The following is a 25,462-nucleotide window of genomic DNA, read 5'->3' on the forward strand; positions in this document are numbered from 1 at the left end:
TCCTCCCGCCCCCACCTCTCCACCCCGGGTGCCAACAGGAAGCGGAAGTGAAGAATGCGAATCCCGACGGTCTCCTAGCAACGCGAGTTGGGGGTCAAGTGACACAACCAGCTGACTGCGGTAGAAGAAGACGCTGTGGGTGGGTCTGTGGCAACCACGACTGCCCGCCCGGGAACCGAAGCCGAACAATCATCGTCAGAATGTCGGGCAAAGACCGAATTGAAATCTTTCCCTCGCGAATGTAAGTAAAAGAATGACCGTCATTAGGTTCAGGACCGCCTGGCGGGATTCTCGTTTCCTCCGCAGCAAGGTTCCTGATTTTCTGGGCGGATCCTGAGCTCTCCCGGTCTTTCTTCGTGGGTGCAGGGCGAGGCTCCCTGACGGCCTCCTCACACATTCCTCTGGGTGAACCGGGCTGGTCAGAGCGATCCCTGCCCATAGGAACAGGCGCCCGGCCTGCTGGCTTTTGTGAAGCTCCGCTAACCCCATTCATTAATCTAGCCATTCATTCCACCCTCCCTATCGAACCAGCGCTGGATTACGTAACTGAATCGATGCTCAGTTTAGCGGGGAGGTGGGCAAGCTAACGAGGTTTGATAAATGGATTGAGAAGGGAGGTTTACTGCTGTGGGAAGCATATAAAGAGACTTCTATGCCACATTGGGTGTTGAATTGCCCCAGCATGGACGCCAGATCGTATCCCCTTAGTCATTTTTCAGGATCCCATGAAATGTCACCTGCGCTGGGAAGGTAGCCCCGAGTTTCTGAGGCACTCCTCTTGCCCAATCACCATTGCAACTTGTTCAGACTTACGTTAATAATACCCATCACATTGTAAAGTGGACAGTAATTGTTTGCATAACGTTCCCACTGGACCCTGTGCTCTCGAGTATTAATCCACTAGAGGCCCGGTGCACGACATTCGTGCACTGAGTGGGAGTTCAAGGGGGGTCCTCTCAGTCCAGCCTGTGCCCTTTAGCAGTCGGCAGCCCTAGGCTGCCGCAGAGGCAGAAGAGGCTCCCGTCACCTCCGCTGAGCTCGCCAGCCTTCAGCCCGGCTTGTGGCTGAGCGGAGCTCCTCCTGTGGGAGCGCACTGACCACCAGGGGGCAGCTCCTGCGCTGAGCGTCTGCCCTCTGGTGGTCAGTGCACGTCATAGAAACCAGTCATTCAGTATTTTGGTTATTTGCATATTACCTTTTATTATAGGATAGACAGTCCACAAAAAATGTTCCTCGAATGAACCCATGCCTTGGAATTTGCTCAGTTGGGGGCAGCCTTTCTCTTTTGGTCTGATGTCTTTGGCAAGAGAAATAGCATATGGCCCTAAGTGGCCAGTCTAAAGAAAATGTTGAGGTTTTCTCATATGTACCTAACAATGTGTGGAAAGAAAAGATTGTTCTTATTTGCCCTCTTCTCCTTTTCCTTTCCCTCCTTTTCTTTTTTCAGTGAGGAACATAAAGTCAGTTTTGGTTTTGACATTTAGATCTTTTTTTTTTTTTATTGTGGTCCTATCTTTTTGGAAGTATTCTGTTGCTTTTCTTCATCCTGACCTTTTTCTCCTAAATAAAAGCTATTTTCAAACCCCAAACCTAGATTTCTGTCTCTGCTTGGGTGGCTACAGCTCTTAATGAAATGAAGGAATTATTGGCTTTTTGTTTATTTTTTTACTTTCACCTACTGGCTTTCTAGTAGCTGTTTGGAATCAAGTGAGTTGTGGGGAAGCGGGCCAAACTCTAGCATAGCTTCCAGCAGCCTATGGTTGTGTTTCCTAAATGACATCATCCCCTATTAAAATGTCTGCCTGAGAAAGCTCAGAGCCACCAGAAGAATTTACTGTTTAATCTAGCCAACACCTGCGGGTAATCCCTGACCTCCCTTTCTTAGGGCATTTACTGAAAAGGGCTTACAATGATGAATCCTTCATTTTCCCATTGAGATGTATAGGGTGTCCCAAAAAATGTATATACATTTTAACAACTGATAACTCAATTTTGAAAATGAAATGTATTTTAATAAACACTGCCTTTATAATTGTTCAAAGTATATGTGTACATATGTGTACACCCTGTATATGTCTCTCCCTATAAATTAGAAGTGTCTTTCTCAAAGACCTGAAAATCATTTCTTTGAAATGTAATCAGGAAGGATAAGGCTTCTGTCTGTGAGGATGGAATCCTAACTTCCATAATTGCCAGCTAGCGGACACAGGTGGCCCAATCGCATTTCCACTGACCAGCCTTTTGTAATTTTTCACTTCTCTGATTCTGCTTGAATCCCCTATCCCTTCGTTCCCTCATTCTTCTTTTAAAATGCAGTCACCTTTGCACACCTCAGCTCCTTCCCCTCTTGTCAGTGGTTACTGAGTAAAATCAGTTTTCACTGCTTCAATTAATGTTTGACTGTGTTAATATTAGTAGTCAGAATGTTAACATTTTTTTTGTCTTAATTTAAGACTAAGAGGTGAAAATAAGCTTTATTTGGCTTAGAGAAGAATGAAAGGTTTGTGAAGGTGGAAATTGCTATTTTAGAGCATCCAGCTTGCTGTTTAAGGGGAAAATCAGGTGCAGGAAGTAACAGCTTCTCTAAATATTTTCCCCAAGGCTTAGCACAGGTACTTTGTCATGTAGTCAGATGTCTTTGATTCATCTGGAAATAAGTTATCATCCTAGCTGAAGGTCAAACACGTGTAAGTAGGGCCGAGCAGCTGTGAAACTTGTAAAAGAATAAGTTTTTTAAAGAGTCAGGTTAGGAAATACACTAGTGACTTCTTTTTGAGATAATTCTTATAATGTTATCCTATGAAATGGGGCTGACACCCACTTAGGCACCAGAGAGAGAAAAACAAGTTTAGGGTGGAATTGAAAGAGGCATAAGGTATGGAGTCTAAAGAAATCAGTCAAATCCAGGTTATACCTACAAGGGCTGTAAGCCTTTGGGCAGGTCATTCTTTGAGTGTCAAGAGTAAAAATTTGTCTATTTTATAGAGATGCCATTACCTAGAAGGAAATTAAAATTAGCCTGGTCAGTTCATTTATCAACCAGTTGACCTTTTTGCTATCAAACTTGCTGGAATCTGCAGTACTAGGATTTGACTTACATTTAATCCAACTCTTTCCAAATTCTGATGGTTAGTATAAACAATACAGTATGTTTAAATATACACATTGGGGCAGCTAGATGCTGCTCAGGCAGGAAACTGAACCTGCCTCACTTGGTTAATCTTCAGCCAGTGCAAAGGCAGCCCGGATAGCTAGAGAGAGCTGTTCATCTGGTGCTGTTTATAATCTGTAGCGGAGGAAGTGTCCCATGTAATTGGGGTACAGTGGACCTACGGTGGAGCCTCAGACAAGTCCCTGGAGTCAGAAATCTGGTTCTTGTCCTGCTCTGCCTTTTCTTCAGTGAGTGACTGTGGACAAGTTGTTTCATTTTTCTAAGTCTCATTTTCTTAAATTTCAGGATAACGTCTAAAATTCCTTCCAGCTGCAGAATTGTCTCAATAACCTTTGCCCTATGGTAAAGGACTTCAACAATCTAAAAACTTAGCCAAAAGGTCCATTAATACTATTTTGCATTTGGTTATAACACCATTCATATAAAATTATATCTCCTTAAACAAATCACTTTAAGTATCTAAGATAATCTATTGTTGGATCTTATTACCCATTTCCCCCCCATTATTAAATTTTATCAGGCATATGGGAGCAAGAGCAGAAATGTCTGTTTCTGCAGTTGGTTTTTTGACTTTGGTATTGTGGTTTCTGATGGGAAAAGATTGAAATAGGCAATAAGGAGTCTTCAGTAGCTTGTCACTTCTCAGGAGTCTATTCTTATATATGTCATTTAATCTATCTATATAAAAGCCTAATATGCAAAATGTCCCCTTAGGAGTTCAACTGGGAGACCAGGAATTCAATTGCTCGCTATGACGTGCATTGACCACTAGGGGGTGGTGTGGAGCTAAGGAAGGTCCTGGTCGGCAGCCGGGGAAGGGATGCCCCGGCTGGCAGCTGGAAGGCCCTAATCGGCCCTGGTCACCGGCCAGGCCTAGGGACCCTACCTGTGTACAATCAGGCAGGCAGGCAGAGTGCTTAAGGGCGACCAGGCAGGTAGAGTGCTTAGGGGCAATCAGGCAGGCAGGCAGGCAGAGTGCTTAGGGGTGACCAGGCAGGCAGAGGCGGTTAGGGGTGATCAGTCAGGCAGGCGAGCAGTTAGGGGCCAGTGGTCCTGGATTGGGAGAGGGATGTCCGACTGCTGGTTTAGGCCCGATCTGCAGGGATCCCTGCGTGATTGGGTCTAAACCAGCAGTCGGACATCCCCTAAGGGGTCCCGGATTTGAGAGGGTGCAGGCTGGCCTGAGGGACCCCTGCCTCTGTGCACGAATTTCGTGCATCAGGCCTCTAGTATAGTAATAAAAAGTAAATCTACTTTTTAAAAATATATTTTTATTGATTTCAGAGAGGAAGGAAGAGGGAGGGAGAGAGATAGAAACATGATTGATGAGAGAGAATCATGGATCAGCTGCCTCCTGCATGCCCCCTAAGTAGGGATTGAGCCTGCGACCCAGGCATGTGCCCTTGACTGGAATGGAACCTGGGACCCTTCGGTCTGCAGGCTGATGCTCTATCCACTGAGCCAAACTGGCCAGAACAGTCTTTTATTTTTATTTTTATTTTTATTTTTTTAGTCAGCCCCATTTCCCAAAGGAAATGGTTACAGTTTCTGTGAATCCTTTCTATTCTCTGTATCTGTATAAGCATATTTATCCCTCCTTGCTTTGCATATCTAAAACAATATCATATAGGAAGCACATGCAGACCTATTTTCCTCTTTTTTTATAACTACATATCATTCCATTATATAATGAACCATAATTTATGGAACATTTAACTTGTTTCTACCCATTTGCTCTTATAAATAATGTTGGAGTACTCATCCATAACCTTGTACATATTATTGTATACCTGTGGGAGTAAACCTGTAGGATAAATTCCTCAAAGTGGAATTGTTGGTCCTGAAGGTAAGTGCATAAATTAGTGGACAGATTTTTAAAAAATCCTTAATACACTTCTTTTTTGTTGTTGTTAATCCTCATCCGAGGATATTTTTTCCATTGATTTTTAGGAAGGGAGGAGGAGAGACAGAAAGAGAGAGAGAAACATTGATGTGAGAGAGACACATCAATTGGTTGCCTCTCACACGTGCCCCAACCAGGGCTGGGGATAGAACCTGCAACCGAGGTACATGCCCTTGACCGGAATCAAACCCATAACCCGTTAGTCAGCAGGCCAATGCTCTATCCACTAAACTGGCTAGGGATAGAGCACTTCTAATGGAAACAGATATTGTTTTAATTTATAAATCAAGTAAGTATTTAAACTATGTTGGAATCATAAAATAGCACTCCTGATAAACTTTATTATGACAATATTTATGCTAGATATAGATTAAAACATTGTTCTAGTTTTAAGTAAACTTCTCATTTATGGAACACTTGAGGGTAGAAATCTGTGGTATTGAGAAACCAACTAAACCTGTCAGCTACAAATGCTGTATATATTATTCTGTTGACATCAAAGAATAAAGCATAATTTTAACATTGTATTTGGGAGGTATTTTTCTTTCTTTTAAATAATGGGAATAAGTGTCTTTAACTTTGTTTATATAGGGCGCAGACCATCATGAAGGCTCGATTAAAAGGAGCACAGACAGGTCGAAACCTCCTGAAGAAAAAATCTGATGCCCTAACTCTTCGATTTCGACAGATCCTAAAGAAGATCATAGAGGTAGAATGAACTTTGCTTAGAACAGGATTTATTTTGAAAATATCTAAGAAAAATCCAGCATAGCTGTTGACATTTTAATTTTTCTTTGTTATTTTAATAAATTTTTCTTTCAAAAGTAAAAATACCATTATAAAATAATGAGTTTTACATGGTTCATTTAATAAAGTCCAAATTCCTTACTCTTGTTCTCAAGCCTCACTTGATCTAATCTGGCTCCTACCTGCCTCTTTGACCTCATTTGCTCTATTCTTCCAAACATCCTCCTCTAGGGCCTTTGCATTAGCTGTTTTTTTCCTGCTGGAAATGCTCTTTTCTCAGAACTTCTTATGACTGGCTCCTCTGTGCATTCTGGTCTCTCCAGAGAGGCCATCGCTGATCACCCAATCTGAAGTGACCACTGTATTTACTTCTGTCATGTTTCCTTGTTTTTATCATAGCACATATTACTGCAGTGATGGCGAAAACCTATGACACGGGTGTCAGATGTGACACGTGAACTCATTTTTTTGGTTGATTTTTCTTTGTTAAATGGCATTTAAATATATAAAATAAATATCAAAAATATACATCTTTGTTTTACTATGGTCGCAAAGATCAAAACATTTCTATATGTGACACGGCACCAGAGTTAAGTTAGGGTTTTTCAAAATGCTGACACGCCGAGCTCAAAAGGTTCGCCATCACTGTCCTACTGCATGGCATTTGTTTGATAGTTTACCCCCGTAGAGAATGTAAGTTCCATGAGAAGGGGACTCTGTCTTTTCAGCAGTGTATTTTCAGTATCTAGAACAGTGTTGGCAGCTAGTACATTGACTCAATGTTTGGATAAATGATGTATGAATACAGTGGTATATAAAAAAGTGAAGGTTCTTTCCCATTTCCCCTCTCCTACCCCCAACTATCCTTCTTTCATTTCCCAGAGTTCTTTGTGAGACTCTGTTTTATATCCGTTCCATCTTCTCTCTCTCAGTCTCTTTCTCCCTGAATATCTCAATCTCTTTCTTTGGTAACACATATTGAAAGTATTGCTTTTGTAAAGCATATACCAAGAGTATGTATCATGTGTGGCTATATGTCCACACACAGATTTTTTTGGTAACAAACATGCATGCAAGTATACACACACACACACACACACACACACACACATATTTATATTTATATAACATTTTCTGCCCCACTCCCCCTTCCTTCACTCCATGGCAGAATATGATGAACAGGTTTCTATATCATATAGTTCGGTCTCATTCTTTATAATAGCTGAATGGTACTCCTTTGCATGGATGATGGAATTTACCCTTTCTCTATTGATGGATGTGTAGTTTTACCATTTTGTGGGGGAGGGTACTCTTAAGTCCTTATGTGTATGTATGCTAGCATTTTTTTTGGAAAAGTCCTAGAATCTCAAGAATCATTTCATTGTTTGCTAGATAACTCAAATTGCTCTCCAAATTGTTATACTAATTTACATTTCTGCTAAATGATTAGTGAGAGGACCTATTTTCTTAAATTCTTCTTAGTTGGGTATTATTTTTTGTTGTTGCCAATCTGTTGTGCTAAAATTGCTATCTTATTTTAATATATTTTTTTATTTCAGAGAGGAAGGGAAAGGGGGAGAGAGAACAGCAATGATGAGAATCATTGACCAGCTGCCTCCTGCACTTTTCCTACAGGGGATTGAGCCCAAAGCCTGGGCACGTGCCCTGACCGGGAATTGAACGGCTGGGCTATTTTATAATTTTGAAAAAAAACCTATACCTTGAATCATTTTTATTTTTTATTTTTTGGTGTGTGTGTGGGGGTGATATGAGGAGGTTGGGATTTAGCTTCATCATTTTGTAAATGCATGACCGGTTGAGTGGTCTCTTTACATTGCTAAATTCCAGTATAGTTCTGGAGCTCTTTCTGAACTCTATTCCATTTCATTGACTTAGTGTCCCAGTACCAAATGTATTTCTTTATAGTTATACATTTTTAATACTTGGTAAAGTAACTCTCTACCCAGTTATACTTCTCTTAAAAAATTATTGGATATTCTCAAACATTAAATATTCCAGATTTATTTTAGAATCACTATGCCATTAGGATTTTGACCGCACTGTAGTGAATTTAGGAGATTAATTTGAGCAAATCATTATGGACCCATTCAACAAAAACATACTCCTGCAGTAAAGATTCAGTTTTCTCCTTCTTAATGTCTTTATTTTGATGTTTTATTTATAAAACGCATGGTTTTGCAACATGATTAGTGACCGTAACTAAACCTATTAAAGCAAAGTTGGAAATTTTTATTTTTTATCATTATCAAATCAATGTTTATATTTACGTGCATAACTGACATGAAATACTGGTGGTATTGAAGCAACATGATTATTATTTTTCCTGGTGAAATAACTTGGTTGAATTGGCTGTTGGTTTATACTTTTCCAGACTAAAATGTTGATGGGTGAAGTGATGAGAGAAGCTGCCTTTTCACTTGCTGAGGCCAAGTTCACAGCAGGGGACTTCAGGTAAGAAGACTAAATGGGGTGTTTTGAAAAATCAGTGCTCTATGTTCAGACCATTTTAAATTTAAAAATATTTGCATTAAAGACAATTGCTATATTAATAATAAGGAAGGACACTTTTAACCCCATCCCTTTAACATCACCGTCTTTATTACTACCCACATGTATCTGTTACATAGTTGTAGGCACAAGATACTTAAAATTTATGGTTTTTTTTTCTTTCTTTTTTTAAATACATTTTATTGATTTTTTACAGAGAGGAAGGGAGAAGGATAGAGAGTTAGAAACATCAATGAGAGAGAAACATCGATCAGCTGCCTCCTGCACACCTCCCACTGGGGATGTGCCCACAACCAAGGTACATGCCCTTAGCTGGAATCGAACCTGGGACCCTTCAGTCCGCAGGCCGATGCTTTATCCACCGAGCCAAACCGTTTAGGGCTATGGTCCATTTTTATTTAACATTGTATCATAAACATTTTTTCTCTTCTTTTCACTTAGCTGCATAATCTTTCTCTAGATGTACCATAACTTATTAACCTTTTCTCCTAATGGAAGGCCTTTGAGTTGACTTGCGGATGTTTTTTGGTATTAGAAAAGGTGCTCTATCCCCGGTGTGGTGTGTGCAGGAGGCAGCCGATTAGTGACCCTCTCTCCCTCTCCCTTCCTCTCTGAAATCAATAAAAATATATTAAAAAAGGGGGGGGTGGCATGAGTTTTATGGCTTTTGTCATATCAATATATGCTTTACAAAGCATTCAAAATAGTTTAGTATTCCTTTACAAAGGGGTTTTGCCAGTATACTTGTTATGCAATTCCCCAAATAAACCTGTGAAGTAGACCAGGTAAGCAGTTATTCCCAGTTAAGTTCAGTGACTTCTTGAGTCAAATGGCTATTTAGGGGCAGAGGTGGAAGTTATTTTCAGGGGCTTTGATTTTAGTGTGTTTTTTTTTCCCTTAATTTTTGTTGTTAATCCTTAACTGAGGATTTTTTCCCATTTTTTAGAGAGAGTTTAAGTGAGGGAGGGAGAGAGGGGAAGGGAGGAAAAAGGGAGTGAGAGAGCGAGAGAGGCTGAGACAGAAACGACGATGAGAGAGAGAGAGAGAGAGACATTGATGTGAGAGAGACACATCAAATGCTTGCCTCCTGCATAAGCCCTGACTAGGGCCGGGGATCTAACCTGCAACCCAGGCATGTGCCCTTGACTGGGAATTGAACCTGTGACCCTTCGGTGCTTGGGCCAACACTCGAATCAGAGTCACACAGGCCAGGGCTGATTTTAGTCTCCTTTACTCAGTGACACAGTGCCTTATTCTTAGTGTTTCTTACCTGTCTAGGAGCATTACCTGGTGGCCACGTCTCACAGCCCGAGGGCCGTAAGGCCTTTGAAGCAGTAGACGAAGTGTTGCCGGTGTTGGTAGGATAACAACTTGGCACTGGCTTTTCCAGGCAGAGGGAGGGAATCAATAGTGTGTAAGTGGTATGTGAGTACCTTAGGGTGGTTATAGGGACAACACTTTACAATAAAAATGAGGAGTCAGACAAAGCCAGATGGAAGTTAGGTAAGTTCTAGAAAAGGAATTGTACTCGTTTTGCCAAACTTACAAGTTTTGAACAGCAAACCTAAAAGGAAAGAAAGCTTTCTCTAAATTACATTAACGGAACGAAAATCCCATGTCTGACTGAAAACTCAAGCGATCCAAATACTATAAAATCATTCTTTGTTGTTTTTTTTATGACTAATTTTTATTCTTTGCTCTCTGAGGCCCTCCTGTGGAAGTAGTGATTTTTGTCCTTTTCTGGAAAAAGACTATTATCAGAACATACTTAATTGTGAAATTATCCAATGGTACGTTTATTTTTCACTCTAAAATCTCAACTAAACCAAGGCTCCCTTTTTCCCCCTGCAGCACCACAGTTATCCAAAATGTGAATAAAGCCCAAGTGAAGATTCGAGCAAAGAAAGATAATGTAGCAGGTAATTTTTCAACTGTTTAGATTCCATGGGGGAGAAAAGGTGACATTTTAAAATTAATCTGTTTATATAGCAATTAGAGGCCCAGTGTACAAATTCATGCCCAAGGGGGGTCCCTTGACCTGGCCTGCGGGATGGGGCCGAAACCAGCTCTCTCACATCCCCTGAGGGGTCCCGGATTGCAAGAGGGCATAGGCCAGGCCGCAGGATCCCACTGGTGCACAATCAGGTTTGGGGAGGGACACAGGAGGTTGGCCAGCAGGGGAGGGACCGCGGGAAGGCTCCAGGGCATTACTGGCCCCTCTTGCTCAGTCCCCAGCAGCAAGCTAACCTACTGGTTGGAGCCTCTTCCCCTGTTGGTCAGTGCATGTCACAGCGACTGGTCGACTGTCTGCCCCCTGGTGGTCAGTGCATGTCATAGCGAGCGGTTGAGTGGCCTTAGCATATCATTAGCATATTACGCTTTGATTAGTTGGACGGCCGACTGGACACTTAGCATATTAGGCTTTTATTATATAGGATGTCTGGATATCCCAGTTAATCTTTTCTACTTAGAGCAAGTTGATTGGCTTTATATGTTAAACCCATTTTAACTGATGATTTCTAGGGAGTTAGGGTAGGGAAAATTGGAAGTTGTTTGATGTATATAAAGTTAGGGTTATACAAGATGAACACATTCCAGATATATGTTGTACTGTATAGTGCCAATAGAATAATATGGTGGTGTGCACTTAAAAACTTGTTAGGAGGATAGATCTGATGTTAAGAGTTCTACATACACACACACACACACACACACACACAGGAAAAGGACACATAAAATCTTTTGGAGATGATGGTGTTTATTTCCTTGATTATTGTGATGGTATCATGGGTGTATGCATATGTCTAAACTCATCAAAATGCATATATTAAATATGTGCAATTTTTTTGTATATTAAGTATATCTCAGAGCTGAAGGAAAAAAACCCACTGTAACAACCAGATCCCTTATTACTCAGACTAATTTAATTTTTGAATAGGATTGAACCATTAGGAAGGCAGGTTCCTAATTTTATTCCTTGAAACCAGTTACAATTCCAGACAATCTGTTGACTTTTTCTGTGTTTAACAGGTGTTACCTTGCCAATATTTGAACATTACCATGAAGGAACTGACAGTAAGTGTCTCTGGGTTCTCTGATTCCTCTTTAAATGAACCTTGTTCTGGAAAATGGTGCTAGATTGAGTTTGGTGGTTCCCATGTTAGAGCCTTATCTGATACAGTTAGGACAGTAGGTAATCAGTTCATCAAAAAAGTGTTATGGCAGGGAGTCATTAAACATTGTACATGTCTGAAAATACTTTATTTTAACCTCAAGACATATAAGTGTACAGTCATGTAACATTTTAAAAATATAAGCTCATGGCCTTTCTTTGCATTATGAATTCACTGTTTAGACTTCTAGGTTGTCTTTCTGCATAAACTATACCCATAATACATTGTTTATAATTTCCAGTTTGGGTCTCTTTAAAGTAGAAAAAGATCTTAGAAACTGATGCAGTCTGAACGCTGAATCTCCCTAGAATTTTATAGCCCACTTTCATTTTTCTTTTTTGTAACTGTCTCACCTTTTCCTAATTTGACAGCTTTTTTATAGTAAAACATCTTTGTTGAGTCTGTCCAAAGTAATCAGATTTTTTTTTTCTTTTTTTTAGAAATATAACAATGCCTTCCTTTGGCACTCATCTTTCATTGGTCCACATAACATATTTAGTATAGTTCGAATAAAGTAGAGCATTCTGGAGAGTCACCTATTAACAGAGCATCATTGTACTGGGGCCTCAGGCAGTGTGTTCTACTAGGGAATGGAGCACGTTGGTTACCCCAGCAATCTGGTGAAGTGGGCATTGGTTAAACACCTCCTGCAGTTAGAATAGTATCCCTGTGGATGCTGTCATGTCCGATAGCGTCTGGGGAGGGAAGATGGGGACTTCATGTTTGCATTTAATAGATATGGTATATTTGTTTTTCCATTTTGGCACTGTTCTGACATCTTCTTTTGGGGAATTTGAAGGGGAAGATTATTATTCTACAATTACAAATGTTGTCTGACTGGTTCTTTCAGGTTATGAACTGACTGGTTTAGCCAGAGGTGGGGAACAACTGGCTAAATTAAAGAGGAACTATGCCAAAGCAGTGGAGCTACTGGTGGAACTCGCCTCGCTGCAGGTAGGCAGAGAACTCCCGCTGTTTGGTTTCTAATATTTGAGTGCGGGAGATTCAGATCTTGGCTCAGAGTGTCCTGAACTCAGTACTTCAAACAGTTTTCATGGCCCTCTGTGAAACAAGCCAAAAGATGTTTTGATTTCTGAAATAGTGACTTCTGCACCATTGTCCCATCTTGTGTTACTAACAAAATGTGCAGTGGTGGTTTCACTCTGCTAGATGAGGACTGCAGCTTTCGATGCAGGTTTAACAGGGTGTATGAGTGAAAAGCCAGGTTTTCCTCTGTGGCCAGTTAATGTGTATCTAGGTCATTTGTGCCTGATTCTCTCCTCTAGCCATTTTACAACTTTAGGTGAGTCTGAAGTAAGTTATAATAGCATGGAGATAGTGTTAGCTCTATGGAAATCTCACAATTTTTAACTTGTTGAAAGTACTAGTCTTGGTTTCCAAATGTCCTCGACAGGTGCCGTCTGAGTGGATCCCCAAAGGAACAGGGCAGGATTAGGAAGACTTTGTACTTACATTTTATTTGTCCTCTGATTTTAGACTTCCTTTGTTACTTTGGATGAAGCTATTAAGATAACCAACAGGCGTGTAAATGCCATTGAACATGGTGAGTGCGAGCCTGTGGGGCTCTTTGTTCGTCTCCTGTGCATGCCTCTGCATTTGTTGCATAACTGCTAGGATCAGGCACTGACCGCCAGGTGGGACACACTGCCCACAGTGGGTAGTGCAGTGAGTCAGTGGTGCTGTAAAATATTAAGTGCTTTGATAGGAGGTGTATAATTTGGGTGTTAGACGAGAGTGGTGAGTTCAAAATTATGGAATATTTTATTCACTGCTGGTTATACATTTAGAATAAAGAGGGGAAACTATTTCTCAAGAGCTATAGTGTTTTTAGTGCTTCCCAATGACTGAGGGAATGATGCATATTTTTGAACACATCTAATATTTAACGTTAAATCCCTCTCCCTTAGGCCTGTGTCCTACAGAAATAATGTCCTATATTTTCTTGATTTCTGAAAATAAATTTTCCCATTTGATGCATTATTTCCCATCTTTATTATTTCAAAACTGTGACTGCTAAGTATTAATGTAATACTTTTTGCTTAAGAAACTCAGTTTTCATTAAAGGAACATTTTTTTATTTTAAGGTAAGGAGAAAGATTTGAATAGCAAAGAAATTATTTTGCTTTATTAGTGTTAAAGAGGAAGTTACCTCATTTTTAAAAAACTGAAAACACATTTCCTGACTGCTTACTAGTGCCAGCCCTTGTACATTGAGTTACAAGCAAAACAGAATGGATAAGGTAATAGTTCCAACTCTCAAGTTGACATTCTAGAACAGGCAAATTCCATGTAAAACAGAACCTTATGACTGACACAAAACACAGCTTACTGCATTCTCTGTGCCTTGATGCTCCACTTTTCCACAGATTGCTGTATATTTGAGTGCGGGAGATTCAAATCTTGTTCAATGTTATATATTCCTTAGGGGCCCAGTGCACGAAATTCGTGCATGGGGGGGGGGGGTGAGGGAGTTGGTCCCTCAGCCCAACCTGCACCCTCTCCAACCTGGGAACCCTCAGGGAATGTTCTACTGATGGCTTAGGCCTGCTCCCCCTGGTTCTCTGCTCTCTGCGGACCTGCCTGCTTGAGGCCCTGGTGTCTGCTCTCTGTGGGGGCCCTGTGGGGGACTGCTTCTCCTCACTGCCACGGCCAGGGGCAAGCAGGGCCCTGCTGTCTGCTCGCTCGCTGTGGGGACGTTCTGCCCTGCCCCTGGCCGCTTGTGTGCACGTCAGCTTGGAGCGCCTGGGTCCTGGGGATGTTCCTGCCCCACCCCTGGCCGCTCCGGGCCTACAGGTTCAGAGCGGCCTGGCTCCCGAGGACGCCTGTCCCCGGGACACAGGCTGCTTGGTGCTGGCGCGCGCGCCAAGTGGCCACCTCACTCCCAGTTGCTCGGCGCCTGCGTTTGCAAATTAACCTGCGGGCTAATTTGCATACTCACCCCTGATTGGCTGTGGGGCGTCACAAAGGTATGGTCAGCTTGCATTCTTCTCTTTTATTAGTGTAGACTAGAAGCCCAGTGCACAAAAATTTGTGCACTCCGGGGTGGGGGGGTCCCTCAGCCCGGCCTGCGCCCATTCACAGTCCAGGACCCCTTGGGGGATGTCCACCTGTCACCTTAGGCCCACTCCCCGGAGGATCAGGCCTGAGCTTGCAGTCAGACATCCTTCTGGCAGCCAGGGAGCCCTCGGGGGATGTCCGACTAAAGGCTTAGGCCCTCAAGGGATCGGGTCTAAACCGTTAGTTGGACATTCTTAGTGCTGCCACGGAGGTGGGAGAGACTCCTGCCACCACCATTGCGCTGGCCAGCCATGAGCCAGCTTCTGGCTGAGTGGCATTCCACATATGGAAGTGCACTGACCACCACGGGGCAGCTCCTGCATTGAGCATCTGCCCCCGGTGGCCAGTGCGCATCATAGCAACCGGTCATTCTGCCGTTCAGTCAATGTGCATATTAGCCTCTTATTATTATTATATAGGATGTCCCTATTTCCCCCCTTTTGCCCCCTCTACCCAGCTCTTGCCCCCCACTTCTCTCTGGCCATCACCATACGGTTGTCTGTGTCCATGGGTTGGTGCATATATTTTCTTTGGCTAATCCCTTCTTTAAATTCACTTCTTTAAATTTTATTTTCAGATAAGTGCTTATAGCTGCACTATTATATATTTTCTATTATATCATTTAAAATTAAGATATTTTTTAATTGAGCCCTCATAAATTTTAGCACAATTTAATAAATTATGCTAGAAGCAATGAGGGGATTTTTCATGTAATGCAGATACATTTCAACTAATATTTTATTAATTTTTAATTTTTTAATATTTTAATTTGAAATAATCTCATACATGTAAAAAAACACTATGAAATACTACAGCATATTATATGTACCCTTCACCCTATTTCTTAGGTGTTAATAATTTAAACTAAACCATTATACAACTAACAAAATTGGAATATATTTTTCTTATTAATCTCTTTAATGTTACTTAATCCATTTACTTTGTTAATCTTCACCCAAGGATATTTTTCCATTGAATTTTAGAGAGAGTGAAGGGAAAGGGAGAGACACATTGATTGGTTTCCTCCTGCACATGCTTTGATAGGGACTGGGGATCAAGCCAGCAACTGAGGTACATGCCCTTGACTGGAATCAAACCTGGGAACCTTCAGTCCACGGGCTAATGCTCTAATCACTAAGCAAAACAGGCAGCAGCTTAATTCATTTACTTTTAATCTGTATGTGTCTTTATATTTAAAGTGGGTTTTGTTTTTGATTCACCCTCATAATCTGTCTTTTAATTGGTGCATTTATGCCACTGACTTTCAGAGTGCTTACTGATAGAATTACTACCATATCAGGCGGCTTCTGGGGCTTCCGGGGCAAGGCGGGGCCGGCTTCTGGGGGCTTCTGGGGTGGGGCTGCCTTGCTGCCCGGGACCCGCCGATTGGGTCCTAGGCGGCAAGGCAAGGCTGGCCGGCCTGCCCTGGATGACGGCGCACTGCCCGCAGTATGCAAATTAGCCGCCGTCTTTGTTGGCAGTTAATTTGCATATTGTGCTGATTAGCCAATGGTAGGTGTAGCGAAGGTATGGTCAATTACCATGTTTGTCTATAATTAGACAGGATATGAATTCAGTGAAATATATATTGTGGTCCAATGTTATCTGTCTATAGAAAAGACATAGAAGGGCATATACCAAAATGTTTATAGTAGTTACTTTAGGGTGGTTGGATTATACTGCATTTCCTTTTTATGTTCTTGTTTTCTAAATTTTCTGCATTAAATGTACATTGATTTTATAATTAGAAAAAATAACTGGTATACAAATGAGCACTGGCAATTAGGAAAAAAAGGTTTAAAGTTCTCACGTGTATATTGTGTTTTTAAACCCTAGTCATCATTCCCAGGATTGAACGCACCCTTGCTTATATCATTGCAGAGCTGGATGAGAGAGAACGAGAAGAATTCTATAGGTTTGTTGGAATTGGCAGTTATTGATCATTTTCTGTTTTCCATATTACAGTGTCTCTATTTGCTGAGAAATTTGTTGGCTTCTGTTCTTTAGAATTAGCATAGCTTGCATTTTACTCTGATTTGTAAGAAGCAAGAAATAATATTGCCAAAGGCTGTGAGGACAGATCTATGCCAAGTTTTGCACATACCTAAAACAGCAATCTCCAAAAGCTTTGGTCAGAGGAGCTATTAATAGACTTGGTTATTTTAAAAAGTGAAACTGATTTATGGGGGTGTCTGTCTCCCATATGAAAAGAAACTGGATTAATCAATCAGTATGTATTACATGTTGATTATGTTCCAGAAGGGACATCACATAATAGTGTAAACCATACCATTAGAGAATTGGTGCAGTACTTGGAGAGAAATGCACATATATAATTGGTTATGAACATTCAGAGCTAGTAGGGTCAATAAATACTAAGTAGGTGGGGTACAGGTCAGTGTTCCAGGTTCCAAAGTGGGAGACAGATGAAGGCAGGCATATTCAGGGAAGACACGGCCCTCTTAACTCTGAGCAGCGTCTGAGTATGATTTATAATCTTAATTATCAAAGTTTATTTAGTTCTGTCCTTCAGTGATGTTTAGGGTTGTGGTGAGCCAAATGGAATGATACAGAATTTTAATAAATGCCTAAATGCTCAAAATCTGTTCCAATATCAGGAAATAGATTTCAGAGTTTATTCACCTTGGGAATAGGAGTTTTTGAAATCAGTTATTAGCTTAAAATATGTGTATCCTACCTCAAATCTTCTTTTAATGGGCTATAAATTACTAAAATTGAAATTAAAATAAAGTTTTGTTCTAGTTTTTGCTTATTATCCTTGTTACAAAACTAGAAGAAAGAAAATCTACTTAGTACTGAAATATCATTCAGAAAAACCCTTTACTTTACAGGTTAAAGAAAATACAGGAGAAGAAAAAGATTCTCAAGGAAAAAACTGAGAGGGAATTGGAGAAACGGAAGGTAGCTGGAGAGGTGACGGAGCCTGCCAATCTTCTGGCTGAAGAGAAGGATGAGGATCTTCTGTTTGAGTAATCTTGCCTGCTCTGGTTCTTCTTGCCTGCTCTCGTTCTGTTCTTTCGGAAGTCCTGACGTGACATCATTTTAGTTCAGTGTGTAGGTTTGGTTCGTGTGGTTGTTTATTTTTTGGTCTAATTTCACTGGTTGTAAAACTTCCCTGGATGTCCATTTATGGGTTACTTTTGCAGAATCCTAATTTACCAACCATTGATCACAGATGAGATTTAGAGAACCTGCCTAGGAACTTGTAGAATTTATTCTGCAGAAGTGTCACCCTACCCCAATTATAAATGGTTACAAGTGATTGGCTTACCAAGCATATTAGGAAATTCCCCTTAGGAACCACAGTGGTCTCAGGCCAATACAAGGAGGCCAGCTACTGTAGGAGCACCTCCATTCCTACCCACCCACACCCCTGGTGCTGCTGTCTGACATAGCTGCAGCCATCCTGTGTTTCTGTGGTACTTCTCCAGCTCTAGGAAAGCCTTCCCTTAATTTACCTTGCATGACAGGTCTCTGTTTGTTCTCTCTGTCATGGAACAGTTGTGCCAATTTGCATGTGACTGTGGTATAAACAGTAAAATGATTAAAAATGAGTTGCTCATTTTTTAAAAAGAAATTAAGGAAACAGAACTTAATATCTGTGCCGGTAGGGAGTATTCCTCTATGGTGAAGAATAAGTTAAAAGATGTGTGTGTTTCACCCAGAGGTTCCAATGGACTGACTGCTGGCACAAATGTAAAGACAGGATGGTTGTTAGATATGCTGAAACCTTAAATGGCAGAGGATATAAATAAAGCAAAAAAAAGTACTTGGTGGCTTTTTTTTATTTGAAATATAATTTTACTTTTTATTTTTACAATACAGTGTGCAGTATAACATCTCAAAATAATAGAGTGCAGATACAGGACAAGAGTACAGAGGATTAACAATGTCAGAAAGGTCACCTTATTAAGGCTAAATCCCTGGTTCATATTTTTACACATTCATAAAATTACATTCAAATTATTCCTTATTGATACTTATTCCTTATGCCATGAGAAAAGGGAAAAAAATCCAGACATTAGATTTTCATAGATAGCAAATCTGGATTAGTCTAAATACTGTTCTCCTTTTCGTTTGTTCTGACTTAAGATTTACTAAAGGGAGATATTTCCTTATTTGAATAGCACGTGCATTTTATTAGCTATTGGTATCATTCCTATAAGTGGTTAAGACCTCCCCACTCTGGGGTCTCCAATCAGAACCACAGGGGACAGGAAATGGAACTGGCCACAGTGGCTAGGTGTACAGCAAGGGTTTCCATTTTCTTTCAAGGAAGTTAGCAACAACTCAGTGTTCACTTTGCTTAGGGACTGTGTTAACTATCAGCACATCCAGATCACTGGGCGAAGCGTTTCTATACCTCTACCATTGCTGATGAGGAAAGAACTGTAAGACTTCATCGACCCCCAAAATATCTCGTCACTTTAGACTTCCTAAAGCATACTATGGGATGGCATGTACCCTGGTTTGGGACTTGCTTGTTAAAGGCATATCTGAGTCTTGCTAGCACATGGCATATGTGGATCGATGGTCTGCATTTTACCTCGGGGAATGAAACAGCCACTGACTGACACTACCTGAAATCTCATTGTAATGCAATTCAAGCTGCCACCATTTTAGATCTTAGGGTTAAAAACAGTTGTCAGTTATGATAAGCACCTCACAAAACTCCACTGTCTACCACTGACTGCCTTTCATTCCCGAGGAGAAAAACTGCAAGACTGAGAAGATGAAGTGCTTATATTCCTTGGTTTCCAATGCTAAACATCAGTGTGAACTTTGCATTTCCTGCTATAAACTTGGAGTGTTTCAGACCTGAAGAGACAGTGTGTACGGCATTCCTTCTCTTAACCCAGGATGTTTCTTCCTAATGAACATCTTGAATTTCCACATAAGACACACACTGCAGCCAACTTCAACACCATGCAAATTTGAACAGAAAAAGGCAACATATAAACTGTACATTTGTTCAAATAAAAGTATGTAGACAAAAAAATCAAATATACATATGACACAAACTACCCATTAAAAACTGCTTACATTAAATTAAGTGACAATTCAATATTATTCCAGTGTTTAACTTTGAGAACAGGAAATGTAGCTAAAGTCATCACAAAAATAAAACGACATTCACATTTGAGGTTGTTTGTCACACATCACACCATCCCTAAAGGCTTGAAAAGACTACAAATCAACTTTCCATGCCAGTGTGAAAATCCCCTTAGTTTAAACATTTATGATTTAACAAGCTATTGCATTATGGTCCTAAGAGACAGATGTTGTTAGGACAAAGGCCTCTATATATGTTTAACTTCCCCCACCCCCACCCATGTTCCTTTCCTTAAAATGTCAAATGACTTTCAGGTCATTCTTTCCTTCTGATCTCAAAGTCAATTGTCATAGTATTTCCCTCAGATATAATTTTAGTCCAATCTGAACAAGTGTTGTGTTAACAACCATTTGTCAATCTATTAAATATTAGTATACAGTACAGCAGCTATATTCATCACAGAATTCCAGTTTATTACCTGTATATAGCACAGTCATCAAATTATACTGTGCTCCTATATAAAAAATGCAAAAACTGTCAAAGGTGCTATGTCCTTTCATGTATATAAAAAACTTCATTATGAGAAACTTTAACAATCAACACAGTTTATATGAACATCTGCCATTCATAAAAATGTAACTTACACATTCTGTTGTACTATGCAGATCAGAGAAAGGAAGCAAGGTTATCAAATCAGTTGTGACAACTTAAGGAAAATTCAAAAAATCATGTCTTTAAAAAGATCATCATGCGCTTAACTAGATCAGAGTCTGTAGTAAAGTCCAATCCACAAAGCTTGAGCTAAAAATTGGTGCTTCTAACGGAATGTTTTTCAAGAATTAAAACAAGTGAATTCAAGCCTACGAGTAGCTCCAGACCAAAGTGGCACCTTAAAAAATATTTTAATCACTCTAAACTATTTAATGTATTTTTTGTAGTGAGTTCTCGAAATCTGGTGTGTATATACTTTCAGCACAAAAATTTTTTAAGGATAGTATTTCTGATGACTAAATCAGTTATCTAATTAAATAAAATTTTGCCCAGTACACAGAAGCACAGTCCCTACCCACCCCCCAATTCCCATGAAGTCATTTAAGTTAACTGTTAAATAACATTAATATTTGTAACTATGTGAGACATGGGCTGCTGAGTATATACACACACATTTTTCATGGAACTATGCCTAGGCAGAAAAGATTTAAGTGAAAACGAAAGGTTTTTACATGGATAAAACCTTTGAAAGCTTCCATTTAGAATCCCCAAATGAGGCAAGAACCAAAAGCCATAGGGAATAAAGACTGCTGTGCACAAATTAGCTATGGGGATTTTCTTCTCACTAGTTTGAGATCTAGCAACAGGCCTACATTGCGTGCCACCTTACCCTCACAGTCTTGCTGAAGTATCAGGTTTACCTTCGTACTGACAGTGCCAGATCAAGTCCAATCATGCCACAGATGGATGTTTCCTTCACCTCAGCCAAGTGGACGGCACCCACTGAGGTTCAGTATCAAGTTTGTTAATTAACCTAAGTAATTCCTGATAGGCTTTATCAAGATCTGAATTCACAATTGCCGTGTCAAAGTAGTGACCATTGTTCTGCTCCATTTCTCTAGTTTTCTCAATGATTTCTCTCAACTCTTCTGGCTGTAAAGAGTAGATAAAAAGTGTGAAGTTAATGCCTTACCAAAGGGGGCCAAGGAACAAGTAAACTGCTTTCCTTCTCTCAAAGTACTCCACCTCAGGAGTTCCTTCCCAGTCTTGTCATGCCCACAATGACTTCCTTTGCTCTTCTGGCATCTTCAGGACTCACACTGTGAGTCATCTGGGATGCAATATAATCTATTTACACTGATTTAGGTTTTTGTATGTTTCTGTCTTATCTGACCCACAAGACTTCAAGAGCAAAGATGATTACTTTGAGTGCCCCACAGACATTCATTTTAAAATGTTTTAGGGCATCGTAACCTCTTCCTAAAAAGAACATCTTCTGTAACACCGAGTGAACCTTTATGGGTGGAGCAAGAGTGGCAGGACCCAAAGCGCCATCTATTCTTGGCTCTTATAGAGCCCCTGTTCTTTATTGCAGAGTTAGGCAAGCTAAACATCTTATTGGAAAAGCAAAGGATCAATAGAATGGGTATCTTTTTTAATGAAAATATTGCTGGCCAACCCAAGATTTAATAATTGAATACAGCTGACTCTTGAACAACACAGGTTTCAACTGCACAGGTCTACTTACAGGCAGATTTTTTTCAATAAGTAACTGTGTAATTGTTTTCGATCCGAGGTTGGGAGTCTGCGTATATGGAGGGCCAATTGATCTACACCATTTTATACAGGGCACTTGAGCATCTTTGGATTTTGGTATCCACTAGGGGTCCTGAAGCCAATCCCCCACATGTAGCTAAGTACATACTCAGCTTAATATGTTAAATTTCTACTTTGTTTTCAATAACAAAGGTCTTTAAGATGCAAAAACTATACTAAGAAGAGTTTGGGAAACAACACAGAGCAGGCTACTTTCAAATATTGGGTAAGGGAAACAACTATTTCACATAGACAAGCAGGTGGCAAGGCTGTGTGCCTCTGATTATCAGGCACAATTGTTCAAGAAAGTGAAAGTGCCTCCAAACCACCCCTGTCAATAAAGAAAACTAAACTCAAGTCCAAATGTGTGATATAAAAGTTACCCACTATATTGGACCCATAATACAAAACTAGTTATACCATTTAGCTGGTTGAACTTCTGTAACAGCAGGAAAACATATTAAAAGTCTGACAGCTCTGGCTTGTCCTGAGGCAGTGGCTTGTGTAGCTCTCTCATTTTCATTCTGGAATGTTGTGCATCTGGCTGTGGTACACAGAATCCTTTGTTCCCGAACAAGGACTCTGCTACACTATTGTAACCAAACACACTGACATTCTTGCTGAAACTTATGTCTACTCAAAGCTTAAGATTATTGAAAGAATATTCCAGAACTCAAAACAAAATATAAACTTTGTGGTGCTAGAGTTAAAATGTAAATGTTAAACCTAAAATCTTACATAGATTCATATGAATATCCAATCTACCTAGTTTTTATCAAATTTAAGGCATTATTTAATCTCTTCCCCAAAATGGCTTTTATATCACTTATTTTGTTTTAATTTCCTCTTATTTTTCAAATTATAATTCATGACTAAAATGAAACAAAATGTTTTTGCTCAAAATTAGCCTATAGGGAAAGTGACTAAGTTCAGACTATCAGTTTGCCACTCTCAAGGCTCCCTTTAACAGAACAGATTCTGAGATTCAAAGTACAATCAATTGATTTTTTACATTCTGTACCCAGAGAAACACCATCACTTTCCTAGCTAGCACAATTTCATTCACTTAAAAGTGAGGATTTGTTTTTATTCAACACTTCTATTTTGTGAGTGATAAAGCACTATTGGAAATACCAAAGGAGATAAAAATAAAACATAAATGAAATTAAAAGGCAACAAATACATCACCCTCTATCCAACAAATACAGAATATATATTCTTACTAGTGTGTATGGAACATACACCAGTACAGAACACAAGTTGGACCATAAAATAAGGTTCAACAAATTTGAAAGACTGATATCTTACAGAGTATGTTCTTTGACCACAATGGAATTATAAATCAATAAAATATTTTTTGAAATCTCCAAACAGGTGGAAATTATATACTTCTAACAACCTATGGGCTAAAGAAGAAAATGACATAGAGAATTAGAAAGTATTTTAACAAAATAATAATGAAAAATATAACCTCAAATTCTATAGGACACAACACTAAAGAACTGCTGAGAGAAATCTGTAGCTTCATATTAGAAAAGGAGATTTAAAACTCATCTACTGAAGACAGTAGAGCAAGTACAAATTAATGCAAATTACAACAAAAGAATAAAAATAAGACGTCAATTAAATAGAAAACAGACAAAAAATAAAGAAAATTAACAAAGACAAAAGTACTCTGATTTAGTTCTTTTTCTAAAGGGTTTCACTCATTCCTTTTAATTTCCATATAATTTTTTAAAAATATATTTTATTGATTTTTTAAGAGAGGAAGGGAGAGAGGTAGAGAGTCAGAAACATCAATGAGAAACATCGATCAGCTGCCTCCTGCACACCCCCCACTGGGGATGTGCCCGCAACCAAGCCACACGCCCCCGACTGGAATCGAACCTGGGACCCCTCAGTCCACAGGCCGATGCTCCATCCACTGAGCCAAACTGGTCAGGGCTCCATATAAATTTTAAAATCTTTTCAACTTCTACAATAAAGCCTGCTGAGATTTTTGAAATGGTAACAGATTTCTTGATATATATAGTCACAGAGTTGTGCAATCAACACCACAATTCAATTTCAGAACATTTTCATCACTCCCCATCCCCACCCCCCCAAAAAATACCCATTAGCAGCCACTCCCCATTTTCTACCACCCCCAGCCCTAGGCAACCACTAATCTACTTTCGGTCTCTATAGAGTTGTCTATTCTGGGCATTCCATAAAATGGAATCATACACTATATGGTCTATGTTATACTATGTATCACTTCATTCCTTTTTATGACTGTTTCCCAAGACTTAAAATAAAGCTACAGTATTCAGTGCAATATTAGCATAAATATGTGAATCAATTCCAGAAATAATCTATAATCTCCCCTGAAACCCTCCTCCCTGATCCTCCCCCCTCCCCCCCGCCAATATATGTGGTCATTTTCTTTTTACAAAAGTGCCAACGTAATTCAATGGGAAAAAGGATAGCTGGTTAGGGCAGCCGTGGGCAAACTACGGCCCGTGGGCCGAATCCGGCCCGTTTGAAATGAATAAAACTAAAAAAAAAAAAAAAAAAAAAAAAAAAAGACCGTACCCTTTTATGTAATGATGTTTACTTTGAATTTATATTAGTTCACACAAACACTCCATCCATGCTTTTGTTCCGACCCTCCGGTCCAGTTTAAGAACCCATTGTGGCCCTCGAGTCAAAAAGTTTGCCCACCCCTGGGTTAGGGGGTGATCAGGCTGGCAGGCAGAAGCAGTGAGGGGCAGGCAGGCAGGCAGGTGAGCAGTCAGACATCCCCCGAGGGGTCCCAGATTGGAGAGGGTGCAGATTGGGCTGAGAGACAACCCGCTCACTGCACAAATTTCATGCACCGGACCTCTAGTGGTATATATAGCACTTAGCAATAGAAGATATGAACTACTGTTAGATGCAATATAGATCAATATCAAAACATTATGCTGATTTAGAGCCAGATGCAAATTTAAACATACTGTGTGGTCCCATTTATATTAACTTCAACAACAGACAAAACAAATCTATAGTGACATAAAGCAGATTAGTGGTTGCCTTGGGAAGATTGCAGGGGTATTAACTTAAAAGGAGCATGAGAGAATTTTTTGGAGTGATGAAAATGTTCTAAATCTGGATTGGCATGGTAGTAGCACAGGTATGTGTTTTGCCAAAACTCACTGAATTATACAAGTAAAATGTATGCATTTTATTTATGTACAGTAACTTCAATAAAGTTGATTTTTAAAAATCAGAAAATTCTAATTAGAAAATCAAGCATATTGTATACCATTAAAACATGTTGGTACTGATTAAGTCCATGCTTTAAAAATAGGTATAATTGGTATCTTTCTAGACCTCACTCAAATTAAGATGGCTAATTCAAAATAAAGTAGGTAAAAAATTCCATGAGAGCACTGCCAGAGAACACTAACCAAAAGAAAGTTGCTTACCATGTTTTGGACTGGTGTATGGCCTTTGGT

At 39.9% G+C, this 25,462-nt stretch overlaps 2 protein-coding genes across 4 annotated transcripts in view; one reads left to right on the forward strand and one right to left on the reverse strand.

Moving 5' to 3' along the window:
- Positions 1-68: 68 nt before the first annotated feature.
- Positions 69-18,177, forward strand: ATP6V1D (ATPase H+ transporting V1 subunit D). Of its 2 annotated transcripts, none has more exons than XM_070418053.1 (9): positions 69-241; positions 5,667-5,784; positions 8,215-8,294; positions 10,203-10,270; positions 11,382-11,426; positions 12,375-12,478; positions 13,022-13,088; positions 16,484-16,517; positions 17,455-18,177. In XM_070418053.1, exons 1-9 carry the CDS (start codon positions 201-203, stop codon positions 17,594-17,596), a joined length of 699 nt encoding a protein of 232 aa, XP_070274154.1. In that variant the 5' UTR covers positions 69-200; the 3' UTR covers positions 17,597-18,177. The 2 variants fall into 2 exon arrangements, with proteins under 2 accessions (XP_070274154.1, XP_070274145.1); XM_070418044.1 differs by having other exon boundaries at positions 75-241; positions 16,439-16,517.
- A 213-nt stretch (positions 18,178-18,390) lies between these two features.
- The window catches only part of PALS1 (protein associated with LIN7 1, MAGUK p55 family member), an 84,925-nt gene continuing 77,853 nt past the window's right edge, over positions 18,391-25,462 (reverse strand). For both annotated transcript variants that reach the window (XM_070417979.1, XM_070417987.1), the window contains exon 15: positions 18,391-21,320. In XM_070417979.1, the coding sequence (XP_070274080.1) occupies positions 21,144-21,320 (177 nt within the window). In that variant the 3' untranslated portion in view covers positions 18,391-21,143. The remainder of the gene's footprint in view (positions 21,321-25,462) is intronic.

This window comes from Myotis yumanensis, unplaced genomic scaffold, assembly GCF_028538775.1.
Source record: "Myotis yumanensis isolate MYYU_CA2020_CCGP unplaced genomic scaffold, mMyoYum1.0.hap1 SCAF_1, whole genome shotgun sequence".
In the NCBI taxonomy this organism is placed as follows: domain Eukaryota; kingdom Metazoa; phylum Chordata; class Mammalia; order Chiroptera; family Vespertilionidae; genus Myotis; species Myotis yumanensis.

Bases quoted from the DNA above. Each gene is read 5' to 3' on its own strand.
- ATP6V1D (XM_070418044.1), top strand. From the start codon at position 201: ATGTCGGGCAAAGACCGAATTGAAATCTTTCCCTCGCGAAT. The intron at 5,785-8,214 runs GTAGAATGAACT...ATACTTTTCCAG, and splicing joins TCCTAAAGAAGATCATAGAG to ACTAAAATGTTGATGGGTGA. The intron at 10,271-11,381 runs GTAATTTTTCAA...TGTGTTTAACAG, and splicing joins AAAGAAAGATAATGTAGCAG to GTGTTACCTTGCCAATATTT.